This window comes from Watersipora subatra, chromosome 1 (assembly GCF_963576615.1).
Source record: "Watersipora subatra chromosome 1, tzWatSuba1.1, whole genome shotgun sequence".
Lineage (NCBI taxonomy): Eukaryota > Metazoa > Bryozoa > Gymnolaemata > Cheilostomatida > Watersiporidae > Watersipora > Watersipora subatra.
The window spans coordinates 67,108,227-67,127,032 of NC_088708.1; the positions used below are offsets into that span (position 1 = coordinate 67,108,227).

The 18,806-nt window shown below is 34.1% G+C and overlaps 1 protein-coding gene across 1 annotated transcript; it reads right to left on the reverse strand.

Annotated features, from left to right (window-relative positions):
- Positions 1–1,992: 1,992 nt before the first annotated feature.
- On the reverse strand, positions 1,993–13,383 carry LOC137385725 (monocarboxylate transporter 3-like). The gene is made up of 10 exons (XM_068072261.1): positions 13,363–13,383; positions 12,679–12,785; positions 11,476–11,682; positions 9,082–9,225; positions 8,458–8,640; positions 7,885–8,065; positions 6,369–6,456; positions 6,033–6,261; positions 4,779–4,959; positions 1,993–2,078 (listed from the first exon to the last, which is right to left on the reverse strand). The coding sequence occupies exons 3-9, from the start codon at positions 11,585–11,587 to the stop codon at positions 4,796–4,798; spliced, it is 1,101 nt and encodes a 366-aa protein (XP_067928362.1). The 5' UTR covers positions 11,588–11,682; positions 12,679–12,785; positions 13,363–13,383; the 3' UTR covers positions 1,993–2,078; positions 4,779–4,795.
- Positions 13,384–18,806: the final 5,423 nt, after the last annotated feature.

Here is an 18,806-nt window from a genome sequence, read left to right on the forward strand (position 1 = left end):
CAAAACATCAGTAATTAGCCACGGTCTGTGGGCATACGCGGCTTGTTGGAGGATGATTTTTTCTTTCGTGAGACATCTGTTTTTGAGCACAAGCCGCGCGGCTTGAGCATGAGGACTTACGGTATACACATACAATTTATATGCACATGTAAATCAAAATAATTCTTTTGTGTGATGCTTGAAGTTATAAAATTGTCCTTGTTTTACTCAGAGCCATAATTCAGTCACTCATTTACTCAATGCTTAATAAAAATATACATATTAATGATAAAAATATACATATTAATAATACAAATATACATATTAATAATACAAATATACATATTAATAATAAAAATATACATATTAATAATACAAATATACATATTAAATATAAAAATATACATATTAAATATAAAAATATATGTAATTCATAAATACAGCCAAGTTTTGGCACTCAAAATGAATATTAACCTTCAATTTTGTTAAGTGCTATTTTGTGATAAATCCAAGGTTCTGTAGTGTTTGAACTCTCAGAAGCTCGTGTGAATACAATTCTATATAGTTTATAATTAGCAGTGAATAGCATCACTGAACCAATCTCTTTGTGTAATAAAAAGAACTTTGATATTCCAAGAATACTCTTTTTATCCTCAAGGGGTCCTTTTTGCTTACAGATGCAAATACATAAAGGTATATGTGTATATATAGACAATCTATGATTTTTATGAATATATGAAGGTATGTGCATATATAGAAAATCTATGATTTTTATTAATACAAGAAGGTATTTGTATATATAAAAAATTTATGATTTTTATGAATATATGAAGGTATGTGTATATACAGATAATCTATAATTTTCAGGCATGCTGTATGATGTAACTGGAAACTATGATGCTACTTTCTACATGGGAGGAAGCTTCTACCTCCTCAGTGCACTATTTCACTGCACCTTGTGGAGCAGGAAACTCCAAACTTCACCAGTCTGAGGGTAGCAATAAACACGACGATACCAGTAGAAACAAACATACTAACTTTGAATTTTTTAGCTACATGTAGATTGGCTGTAATAATGGTGACGGGTGACTGTAGCAGATTTTAATTTCTATAATGCAATTTCGTTTTACAAAGTATGTGTCTAAAAACATATGAGGTACAATTCTTTGATTGTCAATTATTTTTACTGTGAATTGCTTCTAGGAAGCTGAGTCATGAATCAAACTATAGCTTGTGAATATTTTGAAATGCAGAATTCATATGCAAAATGTTTAGCATTCCTAAATGCAAGTGAAATGATCCTTGTTAAAAAACAATGGGAAATAGCGCCCAAGGATATAAAACTCAGATGCTACAATTTGTTTATCATATACAATTTATCTGTTTGTATTTAATACATGCACCTTCTTTTGCAACCATTATGTCTCTAGAAGCTAGCTACCAAACAAATTCATCTAGGACCTTGACAACAAAGCAATGATAAACTCCATTAAACTATGCATGCAGATGTACAAGGATGGGATTTGGCCTGACGATTTCTGTAAATGCACGCTAGCACCTTTTGAGAAAAAGAAAAATACACTCGATGAGAAGACCACTAAACCATCAGTTGGATTTGTATGTATCAAAGGTTATACGACAAATTCTCATACCTTGAGTGAAAAAAAGGCCAAATATCGGACGAGAAAAGATCAGTTTAGATTTAAAAGCGGCTGTGAAACCAAAGGTGCATTGAGTTTCAGCAGGCTATGTATGTGTGCTTTGTAGACTTCAAAACAGGCTCTGTTAGAGTCGATAGGACCAATTTGATGAAAGTATTGAAAGAAAGAGGAATAAACTAGAGGGACAGATGTCTCATAGCAGGGCTTCACCTGAAACAGACAGCATCTATGAAACAGAATGAAAAATAATGGAAGTCATATTTGAAAGAGAAAACTGATAAGGATGTCTCGTCTCACCCATTCTATTTAACATCTATGCAGAAGTAATGTTTAGAGAGGTTTCAGAGGAAGTGGAGGAAGGAGTAAATGTAGGAGTTCAGCTTGTCAAGTCAGTACGATTCACCGATGACCAGGCAATGAAAGCGAGTGTGGAGTGTTCTACAGCATATGATAGAATACACCAACGAAATTGTAAACAACTACAGGGTGAGACTCAATACTACTAAGACCAAGGTAATGAAGATTGACAAAAAACAAGGTAAAATTCACTTGATGATTCAAGGAAAATAACTAACTAGTGCACAGCTTCAAGTACTTAGCAAGTCTAATTGCTGAACATGGCTGTGAGAAAGAAACAAGAACAAGAAATGGCGAAGGCAGCATTTGTAAAGCATAACACACAGTTCAACAGAGGTCATTGCTTAGAACTGAAGAAAAGCTGGTCAAGTGCTCTGTATGGTCAAGTGTCCACAATAGACTGTCGTTTTGTTCATAGGGATGGACGAACAAGAAATGAGTAGATGCATTTAAAGTATGGGCCTGGAGAAAAATGAAAACTACCACTTAGAAGGATAAGATAAAAAATGAAGGTGTCCTACTTAGAGCTAATGGAGCACAGCTAAACCTTGCAGGTATAGTCAGGATGAAAAAAAGAGGTGGCTTGGACACATTTTACGACGCTAGAGCCTTATGGATGATGTGATAGAATAAAGAATTGGAGGAAGAGAACCAAGATAAAGGTAGAGAATGAAATGATGGATAAAATACAGAGTAGACGCTTCTACTATCTAATGAAGAGTGATGCAGTAAACCAAGGTTATTGGAAGTTATCATGAAATGTAGAGCTTGCCTAAGCAGAAGGCTCTAATGAATGTCTCCAGTAAGTAAAGCAAAGCTTAATCGTGTAGAGTGCTTGCAGGTAGAAAAAACCTTGTGCACTATCAATATAAAGATTGTGTGTAACTCATACACACAACTAATACAAAGTTTGGCACAAAGGTAAAATATTCAATAGTGTTGCCAGAGAAAACAAAACATTAATATATAAGAAAAATGTTGGTAAAAGATTGGAGCTTGATGTCAAAATCTTCACAAATCTTTTTTGCAATTTATTTAATCCCACTCTTGCAGGTATTCTATATATAAATCCCATATTTATACCTACAAAATTTATCAACAATTATATAATATTTGAGAGTCTGGTGGAAGAAATAACTTTGCCACTGCTTTTACTATACAGAATTCAACAAAGATCACCTGACTAAGCATACAAAAAGGCTATTTGAAAATGTAATGATGTAGAACGATCATTCAAATGATGACATACATAGAGTTTGCAAATGTAATGAAGCCTACATGACCAGCTGTAAGTCATGAATAAATAGCATGGCTAGCATATGTCATAATTTGTACATATCAAGGTTGAATGCAACTGAAGCAGCGTACTGAGTAGCCTAGCCTTCAAGTCTGAGTCATAGTATTGACATGATTCTGAAACAGGTTGCTGGCATGAAGCATAGGAACAGGTTGCTGGCATGAAGCATAGAAACAGGTTGCTGGCATGAAGCATAGGAACAGGTTGCTGGCATGAAGCATAGGAACAGGTTGCTGGCATGAAGTATAGGAACAAGTTGCTGGCATGAAGCAAAGGATAGGTGAAAGTTAGATAGTTCTTTTGAATTAATGTCTTAATAAAATAATATAATTATAACAGAAGTAAATGCTTTAACAGTTTATTGCCTTTACATAATGTGTATCATTTTACAGCCATGATAGCTTCTTGTTTTTTCCAATAAAAACCCTTGTAGGAGTGTAAGACAATATAGTTTTTACAAGAGTAAGTATTTAAGCAATGTACTGATTTTACTTACTTGTGTACTAATTTACAGCAATGATGGTTTATTTTATATTACTTGTTATTGCTTTGCAAATTTTAATAAAATCTAAAAGCTAAACTAAAATATGAAATTGGCAATAGAGAGTAAGAAAATTCTATATTAAATATATATTAAACTTTAAAGACTTGAAAAAATTTTGTTTTAAACTTAAAACTTAAACAAACTTAGGTTAACTAACAGTTGTGCAGAGCTTACAGGATAGCAACAATTTTTTTAATAACAATATTGCTTCAATTGTGACATTTTTGCAGTAAAAGTATGGAGTGGAAAAGGAGGCTTGTTAGATAGCTAGCTCCGCCCATGTAGTAAGTTGCATCATAGTTTCTTGTGATGTCATACAGCAGCCCTATCGTTAAATACAATGATACTTTGTTAAGTTCTAGCTAGTTTCTCAGTAATAAGACATAATTACAAATTAATTTCTCTATGAGTTATGCAATTGTAAAAAGAATAGTGGTATACCTGCTATTGTAGGCCCCACTATGGCAGCGATTCCACGGGTTAGGCAGATCAATCCAATTCCATTGTTTAATTTTCTCAAGCCCACAAGAACACAGATAATCAAAGGAGCTAATGAGTGGAAACCCACGAAAAACACAAGTATACATGTACGTAATCTTCTATGCTACGTTTAACGTGATCAGTATTATAACTGTCTGTAGTAGTTATTACTGTTATAGACTGTTATTACATTGCACTCATCATAACGGATGATGATGAATGTTATTATGTAACAACGGATGATGATGAAATATAACTGCTATCAGCATGTACATGAGTGGATATCTAAATAACTGAAGATGAAAGTTAGATACTAACTTTTAGATTAATTTCTCTGAGACAAACATTATTGATACAAAATACATAATTGTTTTTTTTTTAAATCAGCAAAACAGTTCATTTGTTTTTGACTTGGAGATTTTTTATACACACCTCCTGCTATATTGAATGGTTGACTGACCTACAGTGAGAGAAATTCTAGTAGCAGCAATAAATGGTATTGATTGTGTGGCACTCAGACATGGCAATCAAGGACACTCCTGCTACCAGAAGACATCCGTTATTCCACATCAAAGCACTGATTTTGGGTATTGCCACTATTGCTATTCCAGGAAGGATTCGTCCCACTATACCAATAGCTCCTACATAATAACTATTTTTCAATAATCATAATAAAAAGAGAAACAAAACAGCAGGTATATGTACTAGTTGACAAAAGCGAAAGCACAGGAGCCACTATTTTGGTACGCAGTATGATGGTGTATTAGTTAACCTTCTCACGTTCTTCATGAGAACATGTTAGTCGGTCTTTCCATACTTATTGTATTGAAAGTTTGTCAGGCTTTCTTACTCGGTGTGAAAGCATTTTAGTTGGTCTTCTTTTGCCTAGTGTATAACTCTTAATGACTCTCCCCTCAACCAGTACAGTGGCACGCTAGTTAGCCTTTCTCTGATTAGTTTAATGGCATGTTGGTTATTTATTTCATAACTATTGAAATGACATGTTAGGCAGTCTACCTATACCTATTTTAATGGCATGACTGTCAGCTTTTTCCCTAACAAGTTTAATGACATGTTAGTCGACACTTTTTCATGATAAAAAGAACAGCCAGACTGGTCGCAGCCTGCAATTACTTACTCTGAAAAATAAGGTCTATAAATAAGCCGTCAAATACAGTCATTACTGTGGCATGGTTCAAACAAGAGTTAGTTCACTGAAAGAAAGATGGCTGTAGTGATTTACTGCCAGTATGCATTAGAAAAAGTATCAAATAGTACCAGCTATTGTAATCCCTCAGCTGGCTCATATGTAAGTAAAATTAGCTACTTAAAACTTGTATCAATATTATCCTTAGAGGTTTTCAAAATCTCCTTCATTTGTTGTAAACAAGTAAACTCTAATAGTACGAAAAGTTGCAGCAAAAATGAGATGCTTATGCTATAGAACTTTGTACATAATTATGAGCATGTTAGGCCAACTTAAGTATTTAACTGTACTAACCTAAGAGTCTGCAATTTAAATGTAGCATTGATGGTATTATAAATTTGGTGTTATAACCCTATTTAAATATTATGCATTTTGGTACAAATTACCGTTTGAAAAACAAGTATTTGTCATATTATTCTGATAAATAAGGCAAAATATGTATTTGCGCTGTATGACTGGTCGGGCTATTAATTGATATGATTGCTTGCCATAGAAGCTGCCACTTACCCAGGTATGATACCAGCAGTGCTGCTTCCTTTTCACAGATACCCAGTCTTTTAGCCCTGTCTGCTGTGTACATATGATGTACATAAAAGCCCACAATTCCAAAGAGGTTGCCAATGCATAAGATTATCATTGACTTGTTTTGAAGTATCTCTATGTCTATGACATCAGCTAGAATGTTTGCTAAAGGTTTAGGACAGAAACTGAGGCATTGTAATCTCTTTCTGGGTTCCTGAAAATCACAAACAAAGATTTCATTACTAACATTCTAATTTAGCATTTATGAGACAGCACAGCAACTCCAGAGTTTGTACATCTATTTACTGAATATCTTTTTACCTCTATTTGTAATGGTAAACTAGTAGATGACTTTATCTCCACTTCTGTCGGTAAGCTTACCAATGATCCAGTGTTTGAAACAGGATATCTGTAAAGCAAATAATAACTAGCTATTTATCACACATCTCTTGCTTATGCTATATTGACTACTGAATAACTTACCGTAAAACCTCTAATTGAATGCCATGGCACTCTATGTTTCAACCCTTCTTTTATAGTGGCAGTCAGTTGGAGATGGCATTCAAAAATAGATTAGCGTGGTATTTTTCCAATGGCGCCGTCAGAATTTTGAGAAGATAAATTTAGCTCTTTTATGGGCACAGCTAATGTTGCCTATAATTTGCTATTTTTTCCGGTGGAGCGATGGTAATCATTTTGGATGCAATAAATTTGCTAACTTACCTCCAAGTTGTCAAAGATCTCTAAATAAAGTATGCATTGGAAAGCCGAGAAATATCTCTTTCATTTGATATCAATTGCTTGCAATTAACCTACATTGATATCATAGTCTGGGTCCTGCTTTGCAATTTGTTGGAGCTTTAAATTTTTATTTCATTCTAAATTTGAAGACATTTATATTTTACATCTATATTTACCAATGCTATATCTATATCTACCAATGCTATATCTATATTTACCAATGCTATATCTATATTCACTAATGCTATATCTATATTTACCAATGCTATATCTATATTTACCCCTTATGTTGCATGAAAGATCATTGCACTCATTGACATGTTTACTACAGTTTGCAGCCAAAACTAGTTTTTTATGTGCAATAGAAAAGTTACGAGCGTCGATCAATTGTAAAATCAGATTACTGCAATTATGCTATTAAATAATATGCTATAAATTTGCAAATTTATAAGTTATAGAATGATAGTCTAAAATATAAAAACATTTCTATCGTTAGCTCGGTTAACTGCGTTTTGATTGTTGCATTCGTTGGAATGAACATCTTCTGGTTGTCCAATATTTCCCGCAATGTTTTCTGACCTCAACTTTTCTTATGCACTCCATAACTAGTCAATATCAGCGCCCAAACATTTCTTTGGCAAAGAAAAACCTTTAGCACTTTTAGTTGCATTTAGCACAAGTGCAACGCATAAAAGTTTTGCTCGCTAAACGTAACTTTTGTACCATGTAGACCGTTTATTTAACATGTACCTCTTAAACAAGAAGCTACTATTAATCTGAGACAGATATTAATTATTTCTATGGTGTTGCTTTCAAAGCTTTAATGAAAAAAGCTAACAGCTTTAGAGTTGAACAATGAGAAAATTGTTTGTTTTTGATGTAAACGATTCATTATTAATACGATTTTGTGGACACTTTTCTACTGATCTTTGATATTATGGGTTCAAAAAGATCAACGATTGTCAAAGTGATGTTCAAATGGAGGTGGTGTTCAAATAGAGGGTGGGGCTCTATTTTTCAATGCTTCTCTCGTTCAATTTGAGGTTTTACGGTAACTGTGTACAAACTAGATAAATATTACAGCCAAAGTTAATACCTGATATTTAGTCTATCAAGTTTCAAGAATTCGGAGTTGTCTTCTTCATCCTCACCTTTTTCCTCTCCAGTATCATCTAACTCAATTAACTTGATGTTTTTCGATTTTGGAATTGCTCTCCATTTGGCTGGGAGAGGTCTGATTAATGCTGAGAATACACAGCCCTGCAGCAGTAAACCAGCTGAAATGGAACAGAGATTTGTCTCATTTTGTTGTTTGAGCTCATTTATTAAATGTAATACTCCATTTACTAAAATAGCTTCACATAAAAATCTCATGTCAGAAGTATTCAACCGAGTATTTTAACTCAAGCCTGCTTAGCACGTGCTTTCTTACAATACAACCAGTGCTTTGTAAGAGTAATTCAGTGCTTCTAACCTAAATTATTTTTACAACTTTTATAAGTTCTGCTTTAGCAACAATTGAACAAGTTGAACAGCAGAAACTAGCTGTTTGACAGCCTGCTGCTGTCTGCTACAGCCATAGCATGCTCTAACCACTGCTGTTGTGTCCAAGTCAAGCTTCTAACATCAAATCAAATAAGGTTTTGCAAGACTAAAAGCCAACGATTACCCAGTATGAAATGGGTGCCTCTCCAGCCATATGTGGCAAGCAGAAAGTCAGCGAAAGGTGCTACCTCCATCATTCCAAGTCCACCTCCGCACTGAGCAAGTCCATTTGCCAAAGCCCTTCTCTTATTAAAGTAATGACCAATGGAAGCGATAGCTGGTAGGTACATCATACCAAAACCAAGACCTGCCAAAGACAAAAGTTAATGATTGCTAGAGAGCTTCTGTGGTCTAATAAACTGTGTGTTACTTTTAAAATGGTGATTTAGAACATTGCCATTACAGATAAGTTATGAGATTCTTAGTAAAACTTTGTATGTCAGCCGTTTTTAATAGTTTTAATATTTTAATAAATGTATAGGGATGTTAGAATTGATTATTAGAATAGGGTTTAATTTTTAAAATTTTAAAGTCTTTTACAGATTTCAAACTCACAACCAAGTCAATTGCTTATGCAAAAGTTTTAATTTTCTTCAATTAACCCAATTCTAATAAAAGCAAAGCATTAGCATCGATTTAGTGACTAAATCCCTGAGTAAGGGTCAAAAGGTCAATATTTTTTATGAGTAGTCAATCACTAGCTGGTTTACATTCTCTCTGCATATTAGATGCTTTGAGAAGTCCTCACCTCCCAGTATACCGTATACAATATGAAACACTGCAACATTTGGTGAGAAAGAGCTGATGATGAAGGAGGCTGCTGCTGTTAGGCTGCCAATGATTCCCATGGCTCGACAGCCCCACTTGTTTATTAGAGCAGAAACAAAAGGACCTGAAATATGTAGATATATTCAAACATACATGTACATCATGGGCTGTATCACACCACAAAATTAACAATTTCTCTGACTCTTGAAAATGATATTATCATATTCTCTGCCAGCCTAATTTTTCACCTCTGCTAGTTTATTCCCTTCAACTCCGAGTTTGTTTACAACAGCAAACAGGTGCTCACTTTAGAATAGTGACAAACTCAACAAGTGATATATGGCATCCTGGTGGCCTTCAAAGAAAAGAAGTTTTTCCTATAAGATTTTTAAGTGAAATTAGGCTAACATGTGTCTTATTTCTAAACTGAAAGGGGTACATTTTTACCTTCACAGCTATAGAAAGGTAGATAGTATAAGCTTTGCTTTAAAATGCTATAACCAAAGTATGCAGTTGTGTATAGACATATACAGTTTTAATAAGCACCATTTACATACTCTGTTGTGGTTATTTACAGTTATTTATAGAAGTTAATGATGAAGTTAGCCTAAGGTACTACATCATATCAAGCTCATTCTCTTACGGACAGCTCTACAGGCACCGTTGTAGCGGCACAGGAACTCACTTTATACAAAACACTGCTTTCAAACACAAGCTAACTCCTTATACCAACATATCTAAATTATTCCTAAAGTCTCACAGTTGAAAGAAAATTGTCATACTTATCTATGCTTTTCATTGTTCAATTTTAAACCATAGATTAAACCATAGATTAAACCATAGATTAAACCATAGATTGTTGCCTGGAGTATAATTTGCTGTTATTTAATGTTGAAATACAAAAATATTAAGTTAAGGAAACAAAAATACATTCAAATGTACACACCTGTGTAAGCATATTAGAAATTCCCGTCATACATCCCACGACCAAAGTGATATTGGAAAAAAGAAAGGGTACTGATAGTTGAGAAATGCAATATTAGCAGTCAAATGGCATTGCAGTGCAATAGGATAACTGTAATGGTAGCTGTAATGTACTGGGTGTGATTATGTACAACAACCAGCAATAATGAAAGGAAAAGATTATATGTTTACATCTTCACCCTGCAATAGGAGACATGCAATATTAGAAGTAAAATGCAATATTATTATTAGAATAACCAATATTATTAATATAGTAATACAGTAATAATAGAAAACCAATGCACAATTTTGTTTACATTTCAAAACGTCATAGCAACCAATATCAAGAAGTTGTGATATTTATCTAGATTTTTAAAAAATCTATTTAATAAAATTATTTAGAAAAAATAATAACAGTAACATATTGCCCAACATCGGTCACTATATACTTCGATCTTGTAAATTCCAATGACTATTCTTATAATTAAATCTTATAAAATCGAATAATTATTCTTATAATTAAACAATGTTATAATCTTATAAGAATCGTTAAAAAAATATCATCGTCATTCCCTTTACTTTCACTGCTTTGGACATCAGTTGGAATACCAAAGTACTCATTATAAGTGTCCAAAATGTCAGTTACTTTGAAATTGGCAAAAAAGAAACGATTACTTTTCAGTACTTTTACATTTGTTACAGAAACCTTCGGCAATTGGACAATGCCATAGACTGGTGAAATGTGCACGTTTTTCTCGTGAAATTTGCACAACTTAATGTTTCTACTTTCTGTCACACGGCCTTGTCGGCGTTTCGTTGGCCGGTCTTAATTTTAATTAAAAAAGGCTTGTCAAAGTTTTAATAGCAATTTTAGGTCAAATTAATCTGGCTATTTATGTATAATCCGATCAGATGGGTAAGGTTTAGAATAATGTCGACAAATTTCAAAGACTTGGTAACATATTTAAGTAGTTTTATATGTGTTTTGTATCATTATTATACTTAAACGACTCCATTTAGAAATAGTTAAATTTGTTGATGAGATTTAAGTACAAGGGTGTGCGACGGCCGTTGATGAATAATTTTCGTGAGTTGTGTGCACATATGCATTTATCACAAAGCTCCCAAACAATCGTTTCGCTCGTGTTTGGTCATGGGATAAGTGAAGTTGAAGTTTGTGTCAATTCACTATATTAATCAATTTGTATTAATTATGGTTTCTTGCTTGCAACCTGCAGTCAGCTTGAAAAAGCTATAAAGCTTAATCAATTTAGTTTAAATTGTATTTCTTAAATTATAATAGGCTATGAATGTGCTGCCATCTCCAGTTTACAGGCATTTTCAAGAAAGGAAGCAAGGGCTTCCGGGCTTCAGGGCAAGGTATCAAGAAATGTAATAGTCAGGAACTTACCAATTATTTGCAGGATTCCAACCTGCACTGAGTTAGCAAGGACTACAGGTGCCACCCCTGACTTGAATGCAATGGTATAGTCTTCTATATAGAGGGTGAAAGTCTGGGACATACCCAAAACCAAAAAGTTCAGGAAGCATTTTGAAAAGACAACCACCCATCCCCATCCACCATCTGGTGGCCCAAGAATCCTGTTTTCACAGGCAGCTAAAACATGCAGAAACAGCTCTACATTTCTAACTGACAGCGCTGTTGATGAATAAGAATCATGCATAATGGTCGGTGCATTTGCTCAGTTCGCTATATTCTGATTCTTGATTAGTCAACGTTTAGCTGGTTAACCATGAGATATTTTATTGTTGAAATAATTTGATTTGTTTCAGAGAGGAACATGAAAAACGATTTTTCAGTTGCGAAGCTAAGGTCTTGCTGATACAAACAAGAAGTTAATATTCTATACAGTACTGAATATACTACTTGTGTGTACTCATAAGTGAATATCATATCTGAACCAATCTTGTAAATATGACTATTAGTATTTCAGATACTAATCCAGACAGTTACAACAAGGGAGAGTTTAAAACTAGAGAAGTCCTTTGAGAGGTCTTCAACAAATGACTCTTCAGTTCCTCTACTCACTCTGCCATCCGAATGCTATACCTACCTATGTGTACATTACTGCTATTTGGGTAAAGTTAATCAATTGACGCATGGCGAGGGCAAGAAAAACATCGTGTTTCACATCGCAAGGCAAAAAAATGTATAACAGAGTCATTGTAACCCGAGGGCGCACAGCTAAATTTAAAAAAAGGCAATTTTTAATACCATGCAATCTAAAAAGGATATATGGTATATGGTAAAAGCAATGGGAAGGATAAGAATGTCTTAGCCTTGTGATTTTGTGAGCTCGTTAGCAGACTTGTGAATTTAATGTTGTGAGTTCAAAACCAGTACAAAGGTTATTTTTCGTTGCTATAACTTTATCGTTTTAACTTGACAGACAAATGACAGACAAACCCTGAGATTTATATATATATATATATATATATATATATATATATATATATATATATATATATATATATATATATATATATATATATATATATATATATATATATAGATACAATGCATACCAACATACACCAGATAGGAGTATTTACATGTATGTTGTAAATTGACAATTTTTTGCTGCCTTCATACCTTCATCTGCTGGTGAAGATTCTTCAGTATTGAACTTGGAAAATGATCGGTTTGGCACTGGAGTGTCTCCATTTAAACTTTCTGTATCAAGGGTTTGAGATGCTCTCCTGTCCATTTATTTTAAGAAACAATGCCATAACATAATGCATCACATCTCCAAGCAATAAAACTTCTATAGATGATGAAAGTAGAAAGGCTTTACGTGAGCGTTCACATGAGCCAATATACATAGATATCACAACTTGACTTATCTATCTACATTAATGGTTAACAAATTGCACAAACTTAAACTGGTGAACGGAGTTTGAAAATTTCATGTGTAAGTCTACATAATCTCATATACTTCAATTTCACAACTTGACTTACCTATCTGTATGGAAGGAAAGAAGACAGATGTGTATGTAGCACTTAACCATAAGCAGATACACTAGTAGATGGATTAACAAATTGCTCAGATTTAGAAATACAGATCAGATATCAATCAGCAGTAAGAAATACAATGCTGACAGATAAGATACGGTTCAGGTTTGTGTACAAACACTGTTTATAGCCTTGTGCCCGTATGTTTGATAGCCAGTCAGAGTCAGCTAAGAACTTGTAGAAATGCAGTTGCGCTTCATAAACACTGTGGGCTGTACATGTACAGGCTGCTGGCTATTTGCTATAAGTAAACTGTGCACCTACCCTGTCTCAAGTCGTACCACTTTGTTTGGTTTTATGGGATGATCTGATCAGTTGTCAGTTGACTGTTATGGGATTGGCTGACGGCTCAATCAGAAACACAGCTAGCCACAACATTTGCTATGTTTGCTAATAAGCCAATGAGTGTTACGATTGTAGGCATTTACTTCTATCAATAGGCGCTATATCCAGGCCATTGCAAAAGGATTTCATGCGCTTGCTTGTATAACATTAATTTAAATTATCCGATGATATGAGCTAACAGTGCGTAAAAAACCAGTAACACATAGTTTTAATATTATTACCATACTTTGTATTTTTGTGTGAATACTTACTACAGATGCATTTAGTATATAGTTTTCACATGATGTATAGTAAGAATTTATCATATATAAACTGCTTGTCTCACACGTTCTACATGGCCAGCTTTCTGTTACTAATAATTCTGTTTTGGTCCTATCAAATCACTAACTAAAAACGAATACTTACATATTAATGTAAGAGTATGATTATGTGTATATACATTATAAGTATATAAGTATGTAGGCTATATATGCATACATATATATGCATGATGTGTATAAATACATACGCATGTATTTTTGACACTACAAAAATTAATGGATACCAAAAATGTGTAGCTGTCGTTCACAGTAAACAACTAAAACATCAATCATTATGATATGACCACTAACTGAAACCAATTGCTTACCTAAAGAATGCCATAAGTAGATGCATACAATCTGTGGCATTCATTTAGTACTGACGAAAGAAGTACTTACTATATATTCTGGCAAGAGGTATGAGGGAACACTCACTGCTTAACTTATTTTGAGCCATCACCATTGTCATCACCTACAGTAAGAAAAAATACATCAGTGTCAACACTTGTTCTTCATACTGTTGACACTTGCTATCGGTGTCTATTTAGTTGCTATCAGCATCATAACTAGTATAATTAAGTTATTATTGCTGCTAATATTACTCATAGTTACTATCATCATTACTTTGCATTAATAGAATTGACAGCAAGTAGTTGAGCTTTTGACTGAAAACGGTTTTAGATCTCATGTTAAAAACAGCTATCCTGAAAATCCTAAGTACTTTTTCTAAGTATTTTCACCAACTGCAGAGATGCAGAAAATTGCCCTTAGAAAATTTCCTTCTCTTTTGCATTTAAATTCATCAGTTTTACATAGATGGAAAGAATAGATTTGCAATGACTTCATCAAAACAAGCTCGGAACACAATATTTGAATGCATTTATGAAAAAACGCTCCACTGCTTCGTGGGTGTAACAGTAAAACAAAAGCGTTGAGAAAGATTACTCCTGCAAAACTGATCCTCAACCATGATAAACCGCAACAGAAAACAATCACTTGGTTTTGAGAGCAAAAACTTCTCAGGTCAGGCACTGCCACCAGTTGATAGAAATCAAGGCGGATGGAAGTTTCTCAACATATGTTAATGAAAACAACATAGGGAACTGAGTAGAAATACTGTAAAACCTCTATTTTAATGCCACCTTTATTTGAACGCTACCTCTAATAGAATGCCACTAGAATGCCACTAATAGAACGCCACCTTTCAACCTGTAGAAAAGTTGAAAAATACGGCACCATCCTTTAATTGAACGCCACTTCTTTTCACTACAATTTTGACATTCTTTGATCTTTATGAACCCATAATAGAAAGTGCTCGGTGGAAAAGTGTTCACAAATTGTATTAATTATGACTCGGTTATATCACTAACAGTTCATTCTTTCGCTGTTGCTGTTATGGTTGCCATAGTTTTAGTTACAGCATACCTGAGCAGATCAATTGTCACAATCATCAGAACTACAATCTGATTCGAAGTCACTAAGGTCGAAATCAAATTCATTGTCTTTAGATTTTTCCATAATGTGGTTCACAATCTTATCTGAAAACTTGAAAGTTTTTGATGAATGATGAGAATAGTCTCCAGGAACACAGTACGACTTAATAGCAGTCATTGTTATGGTATAGCAGAGTCTGTTTATATATATATATATATATATATATATATATATATATATATAGGGCAAATCGAAGATATTTATTTAGTTGTTACTCTTCTATTGGTCCCACTCGACTTGGAACCATACTCCGGTTCAATGACAGTATGGGCCACCCGGAAGAAATGTGACAATAACGAGGTCAGCAACAATAAAACTGGCAAGGTCAGCAAAACAGCTTAGTGTAACCAACAGGAAACCGGTTTTGCAGGAAACCGGTTTGACCACCACATATTTGTGTTTTATTGCTGAAATGACCATACAAACAGATGAAGTCATTTTGTTGTCAGGTAAATGATTCTATGAGTGAGAGAGTTTATGTGCAGCATACATCTACAATTGTCCTGAAAGTATACAACCTTTACAATAAATATTGCAAATAATTGCACACAGCAGAATAAAAAGGCGTTACATAAATCCATGAAAAAGCTGAATACAAAAAAGTGAATCATACAAAAAAAGTATATTGTAATGAATTTGCTAAGCCCAGATTTCCTAATCTTATTCGCCATATGCGGTCAGTTATTTTCGAATTAGCCCTGGATTGCAGAAGTCAGCTGGCATGGAAAACCAATGAACTAATTGTCAGCACTTGTTATATAAGCAACTGTGATCCTGTGCTGAAGGAACAACAAAGAGAACAGAACAAGGAACTACAAGGCAAAGAACTACGCTCTATATTAGCATAAAGAACAGCTTGGTAATGTTAATTAACCTCTGCACAGCGTAGGATATATCCCAATAAGAATATACTGTAGGCTACGTAATGGATTAATGTTAATATATGTTAACATATATAACATTATATATATATATATATATATATATATATATATATATATATATATATATATATATATATATATATAACTAAAAATTCCCCTGCCATACAGCCCACGACCAAATTGTTATTGGAAAAAAGAAAGGGTACTGATGGTTGAGAAATGCAATATTAGCAGTCAAATGGCACTGCAGTGCAATAGGATAACTGCAATGGTAGCTATAATGTACTGGGGATGGGTGTTATTATATACAACAAACAGCAATAATGGAAGGAAAATATTATATGTTTATATCTCTCCACTGCAATAGGAGAAATGCAATCTTGGCCAATATTAGAAGTAAAATGCACTGATATTATTAGAATAACCAATATTATTAATATAGTAATAATAGAAAACTAATGCACAATTTTGTTTACATTTCAAAAGGTCATAGCTAACAATATCAAGAAGTTGTGATATTTATGTAGTTTTTTAGAAAATCTATCTAATAAAACTATTTACAAAAAATAATAACAGTAACATATTACCCATCATCGATGTTGTTAGTGTGACTATTACACTTCAATAGTCTTCCAAACTTATAATTAAATATTGTAATAATCTCAAAAGAATCGTTAGATAAAATATCATCGTCATTTCCTTTACTTTCACTGCTTTGGACATCAGTTAGAATACCAAAGTACTCAAAAGTGTCCAAAATGTCAGTTACTTTGAAATCGGCAAAAAAGAAACATTTATATTTCAGTACTTATACGTTAATAACAAAAACCTTCGACAATTCGACAATGCTATAGACTGGTGAAATGTGCACATTATTTTTTCGTGAAATACGCACGACTTGATGGCTCTATTCTTTGTCGCTCAGCGTTTCATTTGCCGGTCTTAATTTTGATAAAAGTAAGGCTTGGCAAGTTTTAATAACGATTTTTGGCCAAATTAATCTGTCTATTTGTGTATAATCCAATCAGATGGGTAAGTTTCAAGATATTGTCGACAATTTACAAAGACTCGGTAACATATTTAAATAGGTTTTTATGTGTTTTTTGTATCGTTATTATACTTAAACCACTCCATTGAAAATTGGTTAAATTTGTTGATGAGATTTCAGTACAAGGGTTTGTGACGGTATTGATGAATAATTTTCGTGAGTTGTGTGCACGCGCATTTATCATAAAACTCTCAACCAATCGCTCCGCTCGTGTTTGGTCGTGGGAAAATGTTTCCTCACCCCGGTTAACCCATGTGGGTGGTAATTTCTGCTCTAACTCGGGTCTCCTACCAGAGACCTGGGAGTTTGAACACTCGCCTCAAGATCTTAGCTGTTCCCAATAGCGCACCTTTCTGCAACTCACTTGAGCTTATTGCTGTCGGTATCTGGGTGTAGTGAAAATGCCACGAATCGAGATGACAGCAGGTTTTGCAGTGGTTTAAACTGAACTGATCGTATTCTGGTAGATATGACTGTTTATTTTACTAATAGCCAGAATAGACCGTGAAGTCTACAAAAGTACATGTCACAATAAAACTACAGTGTAAAGCATAATAACGTAAAACAAACATTATATACTTGACTTGAAAGTCACATTAAAACAAAAGCATTCAATTTAGTCAAATAAAGTACATATAAGTATATAATAAAACTGACCTTTTGCCTCCGTAGGCCTGCTAGTCTCTCACTTATAATTTTGTCACTTATTGATAATAAAACTTTCTGTGCTGGGTTACATGCTGCCCACAGCACTAAAACTGCTACTGTGTGGCTAATCTGAAACTGGCGTATATATATGTAAAGGCAAATGTGGGTCAGCAAACAATGTCACCATTAAGGAAACCAGTGGAAGTCGTTTAGAAAAACCGTTCCCAGTACACGCAGCATGAGTATGTTTTAATAAGCAGTGTAATTATGGCATAACTGCAATTTTAATGTGTTTCGGCAAGATTAATGAGTTTCATGCATGGCCCAGCGGTGGCAGCGAACTATAGACATTACAATGAACTGTAATTTGCGAGTACATAGGCAATGGTACTAGCTGACTTTACACTTCACACTGGGCAAGCCACATTTTGCCACAGGTGTGCCAAAGTGTTGCACAAGCAAGGCACGCTACAGATGTTATTGCACTCAGTACCCCAATGACTACTGGAATTACAGTTGTTCTTACATCCCAGCATTTTTCAATCTCTTCTGCAAGAGGGTGATATTTCTTTACTTTTTCTTTTTCTTTGCTGGCTATATTTTAATCATTGGGTACTTTTATATCTGTTATAGTAGCCCTCTTGTTCTCCTTGCCCACCACCACTATATCTGGTTGGTTTGCTAAGACATACTTGTCAGTCCAGATGTAGAAGTCCCAGAGGATCTTAGCACGGTAATTTTCATTGATCTTACCAGGAGCTTCCCACCAGTGTTGTGGTTTATTAAGGCCATACTCATCAAATAAACTACTGTACTTGATCGTTATATATATATGCTTGTTGTTTATATACAGTATATATATAAAAAATTGGTCTAACACAGCGGTTAACCCATATGGGTAGTAGTTTCTGCTCTAATAGGGCCGTACCTTTTACAGAGAGCTCAACCAAACAGAAGTAAGGGAGCATATACTTATGCTACAGACAGTAC